The sequence below is a fragment of the Microcaecilia unicolor genome, chromosome 3, assembly GCF_901765095.1.
Source record: "Microcaecilia unicolor chromosome 3, aMicUni1.1, whole genome shotgun sequence".
Classification (NCBI taxonomy): domain Eukaryota; kingdom Metazoa; phylum Chordata; class Amphibia; order Gymnophiona; family Siphonopidae; genus Microcaecilia; species Microcaecilia unicolor.
The window spans coordinates 453135033-453155359 of record NC_044033.1 but is presented as its reverse complement, the minus strand read 5'-3'; the positions used below and the strand labels follow the sequence as shown (position 1 = coordinate 453155359).

The 20327-nt window shown below is 41.5% G+C and overlaps 1 protein-coding gene across 1 annotated transcript in view; it reads left to right on the top strand.

Moving 5' to 3' along the window:
- CSMD1 (CUB and Sushi multiple domains 1) overlaps positions 1 to 20327 on the top strand; it is a 2896277-nt gene that overhangs the window by 1959093 nt on the left and 916857 nt on the right. Inside the window, exon 17 of the mRNA XM_030195161.1 lies at positions 5967 to 6154. Within this exon, the coding sequence (XP_030051021.1) occupies positions 5967 to 6154 (188 nt within the window). The remainder of the gene's footprint in view (positions 1 to 5966; positions 6155 to 20327) is intronic.

Genomic DNA, 20327 nt, shown 5'->3' with positions numbered 1-20327 from the left:
CTAGGGGGCACTTTTACAAAAACAAAAAAAATGGTAAAAGAGCTCCCAGGTGCTTAGCACCCTTCCCTTGTGTGTTGAGCCCCCCAAATCCCCCTCAAAACCCACTGCCCACAAGTCTACACCATTACTATAGCCCTAAGGGGTGAAGGGGGGCACCTACATGTGGGTACAGTGGGTTTGGGGGGGTTGGACGACTAATAAGCATTAAGCAGCACAATTGTAACAGGTAGGGGGGATGGGCCTGGGTCCACCTGCCTGAAGTCCACTGCACCCCCTAACAACTCCTCCAGTGACCTGCATACTGCTGCCAGGGAGGTGGGTATGACATTTGAGGGTGAAAATAAAAAGTTGTGAAACATCATTTTTTGTGGTGGGAGGGGGTTAGTGACCACTGGGGGAGTCAGGGGAGGTCATCCCCGATTCCCTCCAGTGGTCATCTGGTCATTTAGGGCACTTTTGGGGGCCTTATTCGTGAAAAAACAGGGTCCAGGAAAAGTGTCCTAAATTCTAGCTAAAAACGCATACTTTTTTCCCATTATCGGTGAAATGCGCCCATCTTTGTTCGGCAGATAACCACGCCCCAGTTCCGCCTTCGCCACACCTCTGACACGCCCCCATCAACTTTGTCCGCATCCGCGACGGAGTGCAGTTGAAAACGTCCAAAAATCGGCTTTCGATTATACCGCTTTATTCGTTTTTGTGAGATAAACGTCCATCTCCCGATTTAGGTCGGAACTTGGGCGTTTTTCTCGTTCGATTATAAGCAGGATACTATTCAATTAAACATATAATTTCATGTGACTTAGGTGTTCAAGTGCTCATATTGAAGATTTACAAAAAGTACTTCTCTACATACCTAAAACTGTGTAGAGATGCTATCCCTTAATTCGAAATTGAAATACAATTTTAATATTTTTTAGAGGTGTATATAACTAGAGCTAGATTTCTGGATGCAAAGATGACTTCAAGCTCTGATTTAAAGCAACCTGCATATTTAATATAGAGGGCTTGGTTTTTTTTTTTACTAAAGATTAGTGCAAGTTATCTGCCACATGACTCAATGGGCCCTGATGCACACAACACACAGTAATCTTTAGTAAAAGACCCCCTTATTTTCCAAATAAATAGTAGTTTAAATCTTCTTTTTAAGAAGTAGTTATTAAAAGATTTACTTTAGTTTAGTTTATTGCATGGAAAATATATTTCTGAATGCTTTGCTCCTGAGGGCTTAGCTACAGCTCCCATTTGCACCCCCAGCATCATTTACATAATGCTACACAAGATTAACAGCTGTGAGCATCTATAAAAATACATTTCAGTTCTGCAGTGATGTTTTTGTGAATTCTCTATTGATGTCTTTTTGGTAGACTATGTTGGAATAAAAACATTACATAATATTCAGACTTTGTAGTTCATCAGTTAGCAGGTGAAGCCTCAAACCATTGTGAAATTATTGCACAGACTGCCAGTAAATTACCTTGGTTCTTTTTTTAGCTAAGAGACTGTAGACAATGAGTTCATCCCTTATCTATCATTAGTCTTTACTACAAAATATGTTTTCATTAGTTTTCATTCAGCAAACATTCACCTGAGCATATTTCTCTTTCCTATAACTCAGCACTTTCACTCACTCCTACCTCTGCCATTGGACCCATTTCGGCCAATTTCTCCACGCTGTCTACCTCAAATCGCATTCATCTCAAATCCCTGTGGTTCTTAAATCCACTGTTCTATAGGCCATCCCTCTGTCTTCCCTTACTCTGATGACTTTACAAAGAGTATGCTAGTACCTACATTTTGCAAACATGTGCTTTTCACTGCACACAGTGCCTTCCAGTGTTGTTTAAAATACTAGGTCAAAGTATTTAAGTAAAAGTAAAAAGTACAATAAAAAACACATTTAGGGCCCTGTTTACTAAGCCGTGCTTTGGGTGTGCTAACTTTTTAATGCACACTAACAATTAGCGTGTGCCAACATTAGAGACACCTATAGGAATAGATGTTTCCATTCCCTTATTGGTCAAGGTGATAGAAAGCTGTCATGATGGCTCCGCTAGGGGGGAGACTTAAGTCAATGGGATTCCATCCGTTTATCTAGCCAGATGATGTCACTATTTACATCCCTTTTCGAGGGGACATCCAGGGAATTCTATATAGGATTAAAACTGGCCTTGATTTAATGGAATCCTGGGCCTCTGAATTCAGGCTAAAATTAAATCAGGAAAGGACTAAATTTTTGGTAATAACCAATTTGTTTGACCATGATCCCTGCAGCAATTTTAGCACTGACTTTCCTATCCTATGGAATCCACTCTAAAAATATTAGGGGTTGTTCTTGATCAGCACGTAAACTTTGAATCTCACGTGTCCTCAGTGGTTACTAAAAATCTTTTAAATTATTTTGGAAGCTGGAGCACATTAGGCCCTTTTTTCAATTGATATTTTCAGATTACTTGTCCATCTCTTGTTTTGACCCAATTTGATTATTGCATTTCTATATATGCAGGGCGTAAAGAATGTATCTTAAGGAAATTGCAAACTACTCAAAATACTGCTGCTAGGCTTGTCATGCTTTGAGAGGGCTACTCCTTTGCTGACACATTTACATTGGCTTCCCATTAGGACCTGGATTGTATTCAAACTCTGTGCTCTCATATTTCAGAATTTGTATGGTGTTGCCCCTGACTATATGCTGCCCCTTGTTACTTTGCCTTCTCACAATTCAATCTTTGGTGCAAGAAACTACTTGTGTCTTCATTTTCCTACCTGTAAGAAAGTAGTTTATAAATCTATATATTCAGCTACATTTTCATACCAAGGTACTAAATGGTGGAATTCCTTGCCAAAAAAGATAAGATCTCAACTTGATTATTTGATTTTTCGTAAGTTTTTAAACACTTTTCTTTTCAAAAAATTTATGTCACTTGATCCTGGTGCCTAATCCCCCCCTTCTATTATCCCCATTCTGCTTTATTATTGAATTATTTATATATTTGTGATTTTTTCCTTATTGATATGTGTGGGTTTATGTATTTTGTTTCATATTTTGTAATGACTTCTTTTTAGCTTGTTAGCCACATTGAACTCAAAATTGTACAAGAAAATGTGGGGAATAAATTTCATAAAAAAATAAATAATATCCTCTCTGTCGTACAACTCACTCTTACCAGTATTAGTGATTTCTCTTTGGAACTCTCTCCCCACTGATATTAGGACTGACAGCAACTACCTCAGCTTTAGGAAGACATTAAAAAAAACTTTTTATTCCCAGACTATCATGTGATTGATTTATTTTAGTACATTTCTACCCCACATTTACCCACATGAGCAGGCACAATGTGGCTTACAATAAATCAGGATACAAAACAGGACAATGATGGCCCAGAACCAGAAAGTGACAGGAGGGTAGGAACAGGGGATAACACAGGGTAGATGACAGGGGTGAAGCGACGGCAAGTGGGAGAGGATAAGCATTGGAGTTGCCAGTGGAGTAAGCCATGACGAATAAGAACGTCTTTAAGGACTTCTTGAACAGTTGGTTGTCGGCAAGCTCCTTAAGTTGTTTCGGTAGGACATTCCAACATTTCGGACTGATGTAAGGGAAGGATGATGCAAAAAGAGTCTTGTATTTAACATTACTGCAGGTTTGAAAATGGAGAATGAGGTAGGACCTTGCAGACAATACTGCATTTATTGATGGTAGATCAATGAGATTAAGAATATATTCTGGAGCTTCACCATACATGATGTTGTGTGTGAGTGAACAGATTTTAAAGGTAATACAATGTATTTTGACTATCATGTGATTAACCATTACCATAAAATTCACAGGAATGTTGGCTCTTATAAGTACATACATAAGTGCATAAGTATTGCCATACTGGGACAGACCAAAGGTCCATAAAGCCCAGCATCCTGTTTCCAATCCAGGTCACAAATACCTGACCAATCCAGGTCACAAATACCTGGCAAGATCCCCAAAAAGTTCAAAACATTTTATACTACTTATCCCAGAAATGGTGGATTTTCCCCAAGTCCAATTTAATAATGGTCTTATTTCTCTATTTCCTCTTACTGTTAATAGGCTTGATCTCTCTTGTATTGTTCTAAGTCAGTAATTTAATTGATATAAAACTCGGTGAACCCTGGAAAGGGGATTTTAGCAGTATATAAGACCTAATTTGAATTTGCTTCTGTAGAGGCCGTTGGGAGGGAGCTGTGACAGTGTGAAGATGTATATGTGTATGTGTATGTATGTATGTATATATATATATATATATATATATATATATATATACTCAACTGTGAGCAACTCTCTGTCCTTAACATTTTTCCCTCGCCCTCACAGTCCTTGAAAAGTTCTCACAGTGTAAACTCAACTTACTTTTTACATATTCACTAAAGTTTTACTACCTTTAATCCCAGAAATTACCAAATCTCCTGACTTAAAGGTAGTAAAACTTTAGTGAATATGTAAAAAGTAAGTTGAGTTTACACTGTGAGAACTTTTCAAGGACTGTGAGGGTGAGGGAAAAATGTTAAGGACAGAGAGTTGCTCACAGTTGAGTTAGCAGATGTTCTACTGTTCAGTTGAAAGTTGTGAGTATGGTACATAATGCCATAAGATTGTATTAAACATTTTTTTTTCATAAACTGAGGAAGTGTGTGACTGTGAGTTAAGATTGTAAGAGCTAATGAAAGATGATGTTAGGCTGATGCTGTGGGCTAGGATAATTAGGGACCCATAATTAATTGTTTATTTTAAAATGCTAGTAAAAACAAATAGTAATATGCTGAAGCAGGACACATTAAGGGGTACACCCACTAGGTAGACAGGGTTTTCTTATTGATTTGGTTAATGTCAAAGTCAGAGTAGGAAACAAGGTGAAGAAGTGTTGAGAAGAAGACCTAAGACCTGGAGATCTTCAAAGTCAGCCAACTTTATCACTGCAAACAGAGAATTGGGCAATTAAGGCTAAGATACTACTTTCTTTGACCAAAGTGTGCACAGACCCTTTGGTATATTACTGATAGCACCAGTGGCGTAGCCAAGGGTGGGTCTGGGTGGGCCCAGGCCCATCCACTTTGGGCTCAGGCCCACCCAGTAGCAACATACCTATGATGTGGCTGGCAGGGATCCCCAAGCCCCACTAGCCGAAAACTCCCAACAACTGTCCTGCCTGGATACCTTTTAAGTAGCAGATCTTATCCTGCAGTGAGCAGCGACTGATACCTACTGCTTGCACTGGCCCCACAGCCTTCCCTCTGATGTATTCCCACCTATGCAGAAACAGGAGGTTGCATCAGAGGGAAGGCTGTGGGGCCAACATGAGCAGTGTGTATTAGCTGCTGCTTGCTGCCGGTGAAAATCTGCTATTTACAAGGTATGCAGGGGAGGGGGATATTTGAGAGACCATATGGCATGCAGGTGAGCGAGGGAGAGACCAAATCACTTGTTGGCCAAGGCAGAGTTCTTCTGCCCACCCATCTTGGGCCCAGGCCCACCCAAAATTGTGTGTCTGGCTACGCCCCTGGATAGCACTGATAAAACCCTGTTATCATCATCACACTTAGCTGCAATAGATGCTGGGTACCACCCCCCACCCCCACCCCAACAGTTACTACACAAGCTTTGCAGTTACTATACATTAATATTTGCAACTGACAATATGATAACTTCAGAGCTTTACCACACTTTAAGGACCTGTTTACTAAAATTATTTTAGTTGTGCTTCCTAATGTCATTTATTTTCTAGTGCATAATTAAGATGGCATAACTTAGAACTGTTTTAAAACCAGTTACCTAAAAGTGTACGTGTTCTGCAATGTGAGAATGATTTTTGACATTTCTTTTGGCTGACATAATATGGTAATACAATTCATTACAAATGTTGACCAGTTGCACTTATATATCTTAGAACTGGTTTTACTTCTTTATGTTTTCAAACTAAACCTCTTATTTGCAGATTCCAGACTGAAGTTAACTATGATACATTAGAAGTTCGAGATGGGCCTGCTAATTCATCCCCATTAATTGGAGAGTATCATGGTACTCAGGCACCACAGTTCCTTATTAGCACTGGCAACTACATGTACCTACTGTTTACCACTGACAACAGTCGATCCAGTGTTGGCTTCCTAATCCGTTATGAAAGTAAGTTTGAAGTCTTTGCAATATAATTTACCTACAAGTGCAGTTTCCTTAGAAACTAACAGAGCATGAAATATTTTTAGGAAAATGCTGTACTGTATTGGCACCATCAGTAAATCATTCCGATATTAACTAATTCTAAGAATGCCAAAAAAGTATAATGTTAATTTGATTTTATATATTCAAAAAAAAAAGCTTGTTAGAAATTAACAATAATACATTTGTTATTAGCATTATCTGCTGAGATTATTTTTCAGTGGGGAATTTGTGCTTATATTGCTTTGATATTTCCTCTCAGTGCTGTAATTTGCATGAGAAATTCTCTCTGGCGCTGCTGAGTTGCATTCTTATTAGAACTGGTACAATTAGGGATATGCTGATACAAATAGGTTTACTAATTTGGTCTAGCTCAAAAGTATTTGATTCATCAGCTTCCTAATATACATTAAAAACACATCTGTTGATATGCCTGATTAACAGAAGTGTATATTGAAAAAGACCTTTTAAGACATAATAAATACTTTAGATAACAAAATGCATGCACACTTGGGGAGTAATTCTATAATAGGAGCACCTACTATAGGCACCGATTATGACATTTGTTCTAAGTGGGGTCCTCTAGAAGCAGAGAGACTCTGGATTCTGTACAGCAAGAACTGTTCCAGTAGCTTGTAATGGAATCCACATTCGATGGGGCCATACTGGATTTAGGAATAGATTCTATATGTCACAACTAAAAATGTGGTGCCAAAATTAAATTTGCTTAGGTGTATTCTATAAAATATACTTTAATTTAGGCATATTTTATAGAATAAGGCTACATTACTGTGCAGTTTATAGAACACACAGAGCACTGATCCATGTGACTTAATTTAGTCACAGTCAATTACACCAAGTAAAATCCGGAGTAAATTTGTCCCCTCTCTCTCTGCCCCCTCTTTTCAGCCCCCAGTTCCAGTCCCCTTCATCCACCACATGCCTTGCATCCCCCTCTTTCAGCCCCAGACCCATTCTCCCACCTGCCCCAGGCATGGACCCATTTTCCCTCCTGCCACCTTGTCAGACCCCCAGTTCCAGCTTCAGACCCCTTCTCCCATTTGAGCACTTCCCTCCCCCCACTGAGCACCCCCACCCTCCCCAATCCCCTTCTCCCTTCCCTGAGCACCCATCTGAGCTCCCCCAACCTCCCTAATCCCCTTCTCCCCTCCTTGATGCTCTCCCACCCTCCCTAATCCCCTTTAAGCACCCCTCTGAGCTCCACCACCCCTCTCCAATCCCCTTCTCTCCTCTCTGAGCTCCCCACCCTCCCTAATCCCCTTTAAGCACCCCTCTGAGCTCCCCCACCCTTCCCCAATCCCCTTCTCCCCTCTCTGAGCTCCCCCACCCTCCCTAACCCCCTTTAAGCACCCCTCTCTGAGCTCCCCCACCCTCCCTAATCCCTTTTAAGCACCCCTCGGAGGTCCCCCACCCCTCCCCAATCCCCTTCTCCCCTCCTTGATGCTCTCCCACCCTCCATAATCCCCTTTAAGCACCCCTCTGAGCGCCCCCACCCTCTCCAATCCCCTTCTCCCCTCCTTGATTCTCTCCCACCCTCCCTAATCCCCTTTAAGCACCCCTCTGAGCGCCCCCACTCTCCCCAATCCCCTTCTCCCCTCCTTGATGCTCTCCCACCCTCCCTAATCCCCTTTAAACACCCCTTTGAGCGCCCCACCCCTCCTCAAACCCCTTCTCCCCTCTGAGTCCCCCCCAGCTGTTTTTTTCGAAGTGCCGGAGAGTGGCAGGCAGCGCGCCTCACGTCTGCCCTGCTAGTAAAGAAGATCTTGCAGACGTCGTCATCCTTCCCACACTGAGTCCTGCCCGCCCTCGCGGTAATAGGAAGTTGCGTCAGAGGGGGGCGGGACTCAATGTGGGAAGGGCGACGACGTCAGCGAGATCTTCTTTACTAGCAGGGCAGACGTGAGGCACGCTGCCTGCTACTCTCCAGCGCTTCGAAAAAAAAAGTTTTAAAGGCGGAGCAGCGGGAGCGGAACACCCCCCCCCCACCCGATGACACCCGGGGTGGACCGCCCCCACCTCCCTGCCCTTGCTACGCCACTGTATATAGGTACTTATTTTGTACCTGGGGCAATGGAGGGTTAAGTGACTTGCCCAGAGTCACAAGGAGCTGCCTGTGCCTGAAGTGGGAATCAAACTCAGCTCCTCAGTTCCCCAGGGCCAAAGTCCGCCACTCCTCCACTCCTGAACGAGTTGCACCTTGTGACATTTTCAATGCTGACGAAAACGGATTTTAGTGGTGAGTGATTCCTGATGGAATACTTGCATTCAAATAAGCCGAAACTACAGGAAGTAAAACATTGAAGGACTGACTGACGATCCTCCTTTGCTGCAATATGGATGGGAGTGAGAAGTTGGAACCACTCGTCACTGGAAAGAGCAATCAGCCCCGTTGCTTCAAGAATGTTAAGCGACTTCCTGTGTCATATGAGGCTACCGCAAATTCATGGATGACTGGGGAAATTTGGAAGCAGTGACTAAAGAAGTTAGACACTAGAATGTGGGCACAAAAGCATCATATTTTGATGCTTTGTGATAATTGTGCTGCACACAGTGATGATGTCAGGCTGTCTAACATCAAGGTGGTCTTCCTGCAACCAAACACTACCTCTCTGATCCAACCTATGGATCAGGGCATAATAGCCAATTTCGAAAAACATTATCGGGCTCTTGTGCTATGTCGTCTGATGAGCGTTATGGATGACCATAGCGCTACGTGCATCTGGTAGTGCTATACAAATGCTAATAATAATAATAATAATGACCAGACTGGCAAGGATAAACGTGCTGTTGAACTGGCTTGTAATCTATCACTATTGGATTCCCTACATATTGTGATAAGGAAGAGGCTGTCCTACCCTGGTTAGGCCCCTAGAGGGCGCTGACCCCCTAAAATGTCCAGGGAGAAGGGCTGGGTGAGGCACAAAAGGGGGCCAGTAAGGGCTGTATAGCTGGAGGTCGCTAGGACCGGGGAGAGTCCTGGAGGTGGAAACAGGTGCAGCCGGTTATGGGCTGGGTCCTGTTTGGCCATTAACCACTTAAGACCCCACCTGAGTTGTGTGGGGGGAAGGAGAGCTGGCAGCTGAAGAAGAGAGCTGGTAACTGAAGCAGGAGGGACCCCCATGAGAAGTACTGGCTGTGCCCTTTGGACTGGGGGTAGAACTGTGTGTTCCCAAGAAGGAAGCTGGCTGGGGTAAGAAGGCCCTAGAGTATCAAGAATAAGAACTATGTGTTCAAGGAGGTACTGTGTGTCTAGAACAGTGAAGAGGGACTGGGTGTCCAAGATGAAGAGACTGTGTGTCTAGAGCTGTGTGCTACAAGGAGGGATGGTGTGTCCAGGGACTGAGTTAGTACTGAGCCCAAATGGCTGTGTGAGAGGGCTCCGGGGGGTGGGGGGGGGGGGGGGGGGAGAAATCTATGGATATTGAACTGTGCAAGAAGAAATGTTTAAAATGGAAGATTGCACTGAGTAGGAAGAAATGAAATGGTTAAGCCGGAAGAACTGTTTAAGCTTGTGAAAGTGTTTTAAGCTAAAAGAAGTGTGCCCCAGAGGCTGGAATAAAGATGTGTATGAAAATAGCCTGATTGGTGAGACCTGACTATGTTTGCCTTTTGAGAAGCAGGTCACCCTGAGCAGAAAGGGGTAGGATACTAATTTGCATAAAATCTGCATACTGAGAACCAGCTCACCCTGAGTGAAAGAGGGACCTGGGATCCTGAGGTGGGAGCTTCCTCTTTATAATAGCCTCATCATTATCACAATATGCAGAAAGAAGCCTGGAATCATGTTACACAGACAACCATTGTGAACTGCTACAAATGGGCAAGCTTTGTTAGGGATGTGGAGAGGGACGGAACAGATGCAGCTTTTGCAAACACGTCAGATGAACAGGCTATTGACATCCCAGTCGGTGCTACTGAAGAGGAGTTTCATCACTATGTAGCTGTTGATTACGATCTACAAACAGCTGATGACAGCACTGATGTCCAGATATGCGCCTACATGCATGCAACAGCTGATGATGAAACAGATGATGAAATGAGCAGCGAGGCACATGCTGACCTGGAGTCCACTGAATGTCCGTGCTATGACAGTTTTTACTGTCTGACAGACATAGTCTATGGAACTCACTGACACAAGAGTGTACAGAGTACTATGACAGATTACTTCAAGTAAGCCTAACGTCAGTTAACAGAGACTGTATACTGTACGTATAATAAACAGTATGTTTATCAGATGTCAAGCTTCTTTTTTGGGTCACAACGGTTAAGTGCACGCTCCGGTTAACTGCATGTATTTCTTTGGTTCCAGACCCTTGTACTTAAGCAGACTGCACTGTATGACCAAATTCTGTATAGGTCGCCCAAAGTTTGAGGCATAATTTTGGGCACAGATCACATATCTGCACCAAACGACAATCATTAATTGTCCTTAACAAGCACTAATTGGTACCAATTACTTTTTGTGTGCGGATCTCTGGTCTACCCCTAGTCTATAACCTGCACACCATATTTTTCAAACACACAACTTCAAAAGAGGTGTGGCAAAAAAGGTGGACATGGGCGTTCCCAGGAGTTAGGTGTGGAGTTATAGAATACTTTCATTTTCATGCCTAACTGACGGTTGTTGCTGAATATTGGAATCCAAGATTTTAAGCTTTCCCAAGCACAAAGAAACAGCCACTATACCTCACCATTAGCTACTACTGAAAAAGCATAAGCTAAGTATGTGACAAAACAGTGGATTTTTAAGTCTGTAAAATTGTATTATTTCTTGAAGTGTACTTCTCTAGTTTGGCCAGCAGGTGGTGCATGTTTATGTTTAAAGCTGCTACAGACACAACAAAAAGCACCAAGGGCCTCCAAATAAAAGGGATCAAGTCTTTAATGGTATACGTTGATGAAACAATACTTAAATGGACCCAACACGGTCCGTGTTTCAGCGCACAGCGCCTACGTCAGGGGTCTGACAACTTTCTTTCCTTTAGTCCTATAAGACCAGTCCAGACCAATGGGTTGTGTCCATCTACCCAGTCCACTATAAATTAATCCCAGGATTATATTCCTATGGGTGTTTCTAGCATTAGTGCGCGCTAAAAAAGTTTGAGCTCCTACACTGCAGCTTAGTAAACAGGGCTCTTATATTTGATAATCTGTGGGCAGCTATATGTCCTGATCTCCCCAACTACTATTTAGATATTAAACAAATGTTTAGATAGTGTTATATGTAATCCTGTTTCAATTACCTGTGATTTGTTTGCTGATTGCACCTATTCTGTTCATTGTTCTCTTTCATGACAATAAACAGTTTTAGTTTATTCCCTCTGCTTGTCTAGACTGACTAAGAATTCTGGTGGTTTGTGTGTAGAGTCTGTGAGTGCCTTCTAGGAACTGTGGGACCATTGGGAGTGTGGACCCAGTAACCTTAAAATCACTGGAGAACACCTTGAGAGCGGGAGACTCGCCCAGAGGTGGTTGGGCCCCAGTCATTGGGAGGAGAGTGTTAGTGTACAACACAAGTGGGAGGTGCAGGTGGATCTGATCTGTGCTGGGGATAGAATCTCTAAGTGGTCACAGGGGTAGCCCCAGGCGGGTGGCTAGTTGTTTCATGACAAAGTAAAAAACAAATAACACTAGTGATTATCAAACAGTATAGATTTGATATAAAATCTAAGATAGAGTCCAGACATGCTAATCTCAAAGTCCTTGGTTTCAGAAATACCATCTTTGATAAAAGAAGAATGTGCCTTATGGGGGAGCTAGCAGGGAGGGAAGAGGTAGAGGAAGTGGAAGAACAGTGGACTCTTACGTAATTGGAATCCATTAGGCTCGTTAGATCCAGTTTTGATAACTTGTAAAGAGGGGATTTTAAGAGATGTTTCAAGTTTGGAACTGACTTGTAAAAGCAAAGATATATTTCAAAAAATGAACATTTTGCATTGATTGACTTATGAAGTGATCATTCATTTGTTATTAAAACCACTAAATGAAATGCGGTATTCTTGCAGTTCTACTGCTAGAGGCTGGCCTTCCATATCAGGCATGCTGCTGTTCTTATATGGAAGGCTGATTCCTAGTAGTAATACTGTGAGACTACTGCTCGGGGTCAGTGCAACCATTCTTACACCTGGAGCCTCCTGGGCAGGAGTAGAAAGTGGACCTCTGCAGCATTGTTCCATTAAATATCAGGGATCTTTCCTTGGTAAGTCCTAGGAGTGAAGACAGATGCTGGGGGGAGGTGCAGGAAGGGGCTTCCATTTTGGGATGGGATCAGGAGGTGTTGGATCCAGGGGTTTAAGGACTGGAGGAAGGACCTGTCTCAGGGATTAGGAGTTGTTTGAGGATCAGAGAGTGTGCCTGCTTTGGGGATTGGGGAACTCAGAAAGGGGGAGGCATTAGAGTGGTGACCCAAAATGTATGCAGCCAATATTCATTGCTGGACCCCTCACAGCTAAATGACCAAAGTTAGAATTGCTCTTTATGAGGTCTTATTTGGTCACTTAGCTATAGAGGGTCAGGCACTAAATATTGCCAGCACCCACATAGCTCTTGGCTTCTCCTGACTATGCTTCCAGAATATATTTCTCCTGTCCACTTTTGAAATGGCCTATCAGAGCTGATATTCAGTGGTACTGCCCTGTCAAGTGCCGCTGAATATCAGTATCTGTCTCACTGAGTACAATTTAAGCAGGTAGGAGCCTCTTCTCCTTGCTTGAATTGCCTTGAATATCAACCAGATAATGTGCTAGTGTTTTAGAATAAATTCACATGTTACTTCATAGATAATCAAGTGAGAGAAAACATTAAAACAAAATAATATATACATATTGGAATTCTCTTCTTGAAGTTGAATTTTTTTTACTTCACTGCTCTCCTCTCTGTGATCTGAATCCTGGAAGACAGATTATCTACTATTCTTCCTCTATTAAGTTCTTTTTTGGAACTTTTACTTCTCTTCTTACTCCATTAGATGCTCAGTATTCCATGGAGTTACTGTCTCACATCTATATATTCAATACAATCCCTCCCTCTAGATTCCCTACACTGGTATGAAGGCTTCAGTCTGCTTCTAATCTCTTCTCATTCTGTGTAGACTTGAGGTACTGACCAATCTTTCTGAGAAAAGGAGATTTGCCTGCTGGATGTCAACTGGTGAAAGACAAAAATATGTTAGAATATCTCATTCATCCTCCTTGTAGGATGCCCATTTCTATGATTTACCTGATTCCATTCAAATTTTATTTAAACCAAGTCAAAAGAAGTTATTGGGATCCAGCTTCCACAAGACCTGAACTGTTTGATTGCTGGACACTCAGCCTGCTTCAAGTCCTCTCACACCCCTCTTTCTCATTCCTTCCAGGCCTCCTATTCTCTACATTTGACATACACTTTCTAGTCCCCCATTTCCACCCTCAGTACTCATCAACCTTCCTCTCACCCCATACTTTTTACGTGCCACTGAGGGAAGAGAGAATGGAAGCTTAGATAGGAGGATAGACATAAGAAATATGTCTATTCACCTATCTAGGCTCCCATTCCCTTTTTTATCTCCTATATTTCTACCCTATCTCACTTACTTCAATTATCTGTTCCCTTTTTCTCACCATATCTTTAGTCCTCTGTCACTTCCAATTATCTCTTAAATCTTCCAGGTCCCTCAAACTATCTCTAATCCTCAAATTTCTGTACTTATTCTCATAGCACTATTCATTCTGCCCACCTAGTTACTTAGTTCCCATTGTCCTCATAATCCCTACTCTTCCACCCTACCCAGTATCAGTATCCCCATTGTATGGAAATTTATCACAGATATATTCATTGTGAATATCCTGAAAACCTTAATGGCTTGGTGTGGCCAGAGGACTGGGTTGAGAACCTCTACTATTATTATTTATTGCATTTGTATCCCACATTCCCCCATCTATTTGCAGGCTCAATGTGGCTTACATAGATTTGTTGACATTGTCATATCAGGATATCAGATACAGTACTATAGTGTCTGTCCTCTGAATTTATCCCTCTCCCCCAGCGTCCATTACCCCTGCCTCTCCCCATACCATATTCTCCCCTTCCCCACCATCTGCCCATCTACTACTACTTATTTCTACAATATTCATTTACCCTGCCCTTTCTGCCTCCTTACCCTAACATTAGTTCTTAAGTCCTTCCCCCTTTACCTTCCCCTAAGTATGTTTTACTCCCCCCCCCCCAACTGTATCTTTCTTCCTCTCATCACTCCAACACCTACCAGCATCAGCCTCCTAGTCTCAGGTGTAACAGCAGCCCCAACCCTCTTCTCTCACCTGCCTCTTGCATCAGTACTGTTCTTCTAGCCTGTTACAACTTCAGCACCATCACCTTTGCACATGCCTTATTTTCTGCTCCCAGCCAAGCATCTATTCTAGAATTATTTTCCTACCTTTTCTCAGCGTGAAAAGCCCCCATACAGTGGCACAGGTTTGTTCCTTCATGCCCACCATTCCATTGACACAATATTACAGAAGGCTTTAAAATACAAGAACGCTTTCTCTTTCTCAGAATACAGGAAGTACATGTTCACTTTTTTATATCCTCCCTTGGTGGCAGCAGCAGAATAAAAGAGAGACAGGAAGGCACAAAAGAAGAAGCACCTGTTGCTAGAAGGGTAAGCCAGTGAAGCAGACTTTTGACACACTTAAGCTTTAGTGCCTAGACCCATTGCTTCACTGGCTCACCTCTTAAGCCTGCTCTGGCCCACCAGTCACTTCTCAAATACCCTCAGAAATAAGTATGTTCTTACCTGAATATATCATATCCAATCTCTATGTTCTATGTAAAATGAGGATTTTCATCTTGCTGCTTCAATTCAATCAAACCACTTTTATTGTGATGTTTTTTTTGGTGGTCCTGGGAGATCTATGAGGTCCCTTGATATACACATAATAAAATGCTGAGGTGCAAGACAGCATAAGAAAAGGAAGTTAATCCAATTATTGGTCACATACAGAAGAAATAAGCAGATCCTGAATTGCAGGATAACTCTATTTTTCCCCTTTGGGGCTGATAAGCTGCAAAGATAAAGGTTAATTTTTAGCTGACTGCATAGAAATAAACTTCTACTATCATTTTCCCAACAGTCCCTACATGTACATTTTCTCATTTCAACAAGAGAGAAAGCATATTTTTGATTGGTTCCTTTTTTTATATATATAGAATCAGCTACCTGTTCATATAAGGGCAGAAAACTCTTTTTAAAAATGTAAGAATTTGGTGAAAACATTATTTTTTGTAAGCATTTGGGTTGGATAATTAATATTTTTAATATGTTTATATATTTCTAGCTTTTTAATTTTACAAGTGCATCTTCCAGGAAACTTCTTTGAGCATGTTTGATCTTGAAAGTGTACGTCTTTTCTTTTTGCTATTAGAGTTCCTTTATTATTTGGTTTATTATTTTTATTTAAAACTTTTGAAGCTGGTGCGAATTATGATCCAAGATGGCGATGGTCTGAACAGCCCAAACGGACGCGCTCTGACTTGTTCACGGGCTAACCTTGTGCGATTCTTACCCGATTTCAGATGGGTAAGAGGAGAGGCAGAGTCCGAGGTGCTCCCTCCTCCTGTTTCAGGCGGAATGCCCCAATCGCACCAGACAACGCTGGAACACTTCCGAGTTCGATCCGGTCCCGAGCTGGCGACGACTCTTTCTGCCGGGGCTGACACTCCGACGCTAGACGGCAGTGTAGATGGGGCTTCCCTGAGCCCCATCGAGCGTGTGGCACCCCCACAACCCGGAAGGGAAGCTTTCGATGCAAGCCCTGGCGCCATGGCCTCTGGACGAGAACCAGGTGAACAGGGAGGGAGCCTGCACGAGCTGACAACTGGAGCCCAAGCTGGACCGGGACTAACAGCTGCTCAAGATTTGGAAAAAAACAGTGAGTACCCTGGAGCAAGCTTCTAAGGTCCCCCTTCCGGATTTTTTAGTGGGAAAGTTAGAAAAACCTGCTGTAGTGACACTGGAGTCACTGTGGGACTTAACTTCATCTACCCAATCTACTCTACAAAATTTAATCTTGAAAAATATGTAGATTATTAAAGTTCTTTCAGCGACTGTACTGAATCAGATGCAGACTAGTACACTCCAAGCCTCTGAGGTTAAGAGGTTGTCAGAAAAAACTGAAAAACTTGAACTTGTGGGACAAACCTTAATTAAAGACAAAAACTATACTTTACGACGCTTGGAGTATTTGGAAAACCAATCTAAAAGATTAACTTTGTGGTTTATAAATTTTCCTAGGTCTCCTTTGGTCGCACCAACTCAAATAGTTAGAAAATATTTGATGGAAATTCTGGGAATGCCAGAGAATTTGTTGCCGCCTATAACTCGTGCTTATTATATTCAAACTGATGGGAAGTCACCAGATAATTTACAACAAGGCGCAATGAATCTCACAGCATTTCTTGAATCTTCTCTTGAGGTTATTACTCAAAGAACAACATTATTGGTAACTTTTGCGTTGGAGACGCAGTCCTTAAACTTTCTCTGAGACACTTGGATTCCTTGTTTTAGGGTACAAAAATTAGAGTTTTTCCTGATTTGGCTCAAGATACTCAACAAAGACGTAAGATGTGAAAATGCTTAATTTTTAAGTATTGAAATCTTTGTATGTCTTGGATCGATTACCTAAATTTGTGGTCGTTTGGAACATTATCGAGGACTGGATATTTGTTATGTTTAATTGGATATTTATTTTCAGATTTGTGTATTATCACTCATAAGTATATATTATGAATGTTAAAATTGATAAATAAAGAATGTAAAAAAAAACCTTTTGATTTGTTTGAGTTTAGTGGTTTAGCAAATTTTAAATAAACCATTATTTTTAGAAGATAATTTTATGAATCATTGCTGCATTTAATTAATTAATTTGTTACATTTGTATCCCACATTTCCCACCTATTTGCAGGCTCAATGTGGCTTACATAGTACTGTAAAGACGTTCACCAATTCCGGTATGAACAAATACAGTAATGTTGTTGTGGTAGAATAAGGTTCGTATGTACAGATACATTAGGGAATCGTAGAGAGGGGAAAGGGGGGAATGGGACTTATATACCGCCTTTCTGTGGTTTTTCCAACTACATTCAAAGCGGTTTACATATTATATACAGGTACTTATTTGTACCTGGGACAATGGAGTGTTAACTGACTTGCCCAGAGTCACAAGGAGCTGCCGTGGGAATTGAATCCAGTTCCCCAGGACCAGAGTCCGCTGCACTAACCACTAGGCAAGAGAATCATAGAGAGGAACAGTTATTATATGTCCATTATGAGCTTTGGTTTTGTTGTGTTGCAGGCTACAGGCATTTAAGTTGAGTCGGTAGGGTATGCCTTTTTGAACAGGTTAGTTTTTAATAATTTCCGGATGTTTAGGTGATCATAAGTTGTTTTCACGGCTTTTGGTAATGCGTTCCATAGTTGTGTGCTTATGTAGGAAAAACTGGATGCATAGGTTGATTTGAGTCCTTTGCAGCTTGGGAAGTGGAGATTTAGGTGGAGATTTAGGTATGTTCGTGTTGATCCTGTTGTGTTTCTGGTTGGTAGGTCTATGAGGTCTGTCATGTATCCCGGGGCTTTGCCGTAGATAATTTTGTGAACCAGGGTGCAGACTTTGAAAGCAATACGTTCTTTGATCGGGAGCCAGTGCAGTTTTTCTCGGAGGGGTTTGGCGCTTTCGAATCGCGTTTTTCCAAATATAAGCCTGGCTGCCGTGTTTTGAGTGGTCTGAAGTTTCATTATAATTTGTTCTTTCCATCCTGCATAAATTCCGTTGCAGTAGTCTACATGGCTTAGTACCATTGATTGTATCAAGTTGCGAAATGTTTCGCTCGGGAAGAATGGTTTCACACGTTTGAGTTTTCACATTGAGTGGAACATTTTCTTTGTTGTAGATTTCACTTGGTTTTCTGCATGCAAAATCAGGCTGTAAAAAATATCAATCAGTGAAAAAGTGCCATGGCAGATTGTGAGCAGGATTCACAAGTGTTTGCATAGATAATAAAATACTTCAGGAATCAAGGGACAAAGCAGGGGATCCCTCTATGACAAAGAATCTACATGGTTAGCATGTGCTAATTTTTAGCATGCACTAAAAATGCTAGCTCACCTTTATAAATAGGGCCCTAAATATTTTTGGTCAATGTAGAAATCCAGTTTACCAGTTAATGATTAAACAAGTTGTGATGTACAACCTTTCAACTCTGACTTCTCAGTCTTTATCATTGCACATGATTTATAGTTCGGCTGTGAAGCAGAGTAAAATGGGGAAGGCATGATTTCACAGGCAGTAGACCTATAAAGGACAAATAGGTTGATTTTTTTTTAATTATATAAAACAGCAGTGTAATTTGGAACAATTTCTTTCCATTTCCATTTTTCATTTCATGTTTAAAATATACATAATGGTGTGACAGAAATGTGTCTGCAGCTTTTCAGAAATGTGTTCAGTTGGAAAAGCCAGAGATGTTGGTTTACTGATGCAACAGCGAAGGAAATGAATGAAGTATGTAAAACAGGAGATTCAAATGTAAGAATGGAATAACTCCTCTTAGAAAGCAAACAGAAATTTGATTGAATTTCCATAGGATCTTGGAACTTTATTATATTTAAGGCCTGTTTTAGTAGGGGATTTATTTTTCCAAATATCTATCTATACAAAGTAAAGTTCGGTAAATTAGGCCATTAATTTGTAATTGAAAGATATAAAAATGACTGGATTAATTATGCAAACTATTTTGTTTTCATCTTGCTTCACATAGCTGCAAAGAGATGGGTACTGAATAACAGAATTGATTTTTCAACTAAAGTACAGTAACTTAACCAATTGTAAATAGATGCCAGCTATTTTGAGTTGTGCTATACTTGATCACAAGAGGTAAATCATATTGGATAGGATTGAAATACCCCCAGTCTTCCTTAGAAGATAAAAACCAAGATCACCTTAAGGGAAGCAGTGTTAGAGAACTTGGTGAGAATGGAGGGCCCAAGTATTTTGAGGGTTAACATAGGGACAGGGACCAGGAGGGAACTGAACATGGCCTGCACAGGTCAACGGAATGCCCCTATATGGAAAGCTGACCCTTAGCTCCCTACTTCACTCTTGGCTCGGGGTTTTTAAGTAAATTCAAGGAAATGTTTGATCACAGAGATGGTGGTCAATGTCCTTGAATGCCCTGAGTCTGACAGCAGTGATTGTTTGCTCAGTGAGTATGTCTCAGTGATAGAGGACAACATTGAAACCTGTGGCTTTGCCGTAGATAATTTTGTGAGAATGACAAAGAATGTTGTGACAAAATTCCACAAGAGACTGTGTCTTAATTACCATCAATGAGAACTGTGCAAGGTAGCATTTGGGTAGTAGAAGACCATGGTAGAGCTCATCAACAGTGGACTAGTGAAGGTCATTCCAGATGAATTCCAGTCTCTGATGTGATGGTCACGCTCTAATTGATCGCTTCATCAGCTACTGTGAAACACTGCCTCTGTTAATATTGTTCATGAAAGGTTTGGCCCACATAATTTGGCTTCCATACACAGGAAAAGCCAAGAACATACCTCTGCAGAGTCTCTCATTGATCGCAGAAGAGTTGTGCAAGCATCTATATGGTTTCAGAAGAAACATTACAATGGACCATTACTACACAAATGTTGACCTCACTGAGGACTTGATTACGAACCATAACCTGAAAATTTTCAGAACAATCAACTCCAATCAGCTGCATATTCCTGAGGAAATAATGAGGAATGATGGTAGGGTAGTTGCTACTCACAGCAGAACACAATAAACGTGGTATTTCTCTGAGAGAGGATCACATACCAAAGGCCATTTTGGCATATAATGAAGATAAAGGTGGCATCAATGCTGTAGATATGATGCTTGATACTTACTGTTGTAAGGTTGCATTCCTAAGATGGCCAATGCTACTTTTCTACAATAATTATTGATGAAGTAGCCATAAACTCCTTTGTCATTTGGATGCTCAAATATCCAGAGTTGAAGGGGAAAAAAAGAAGTGTCAGCGAAACTGCTAATTTCTGACTGAACTTGACAAGTCATTGTTTCTTCCAGTGGTTGAAGAATGG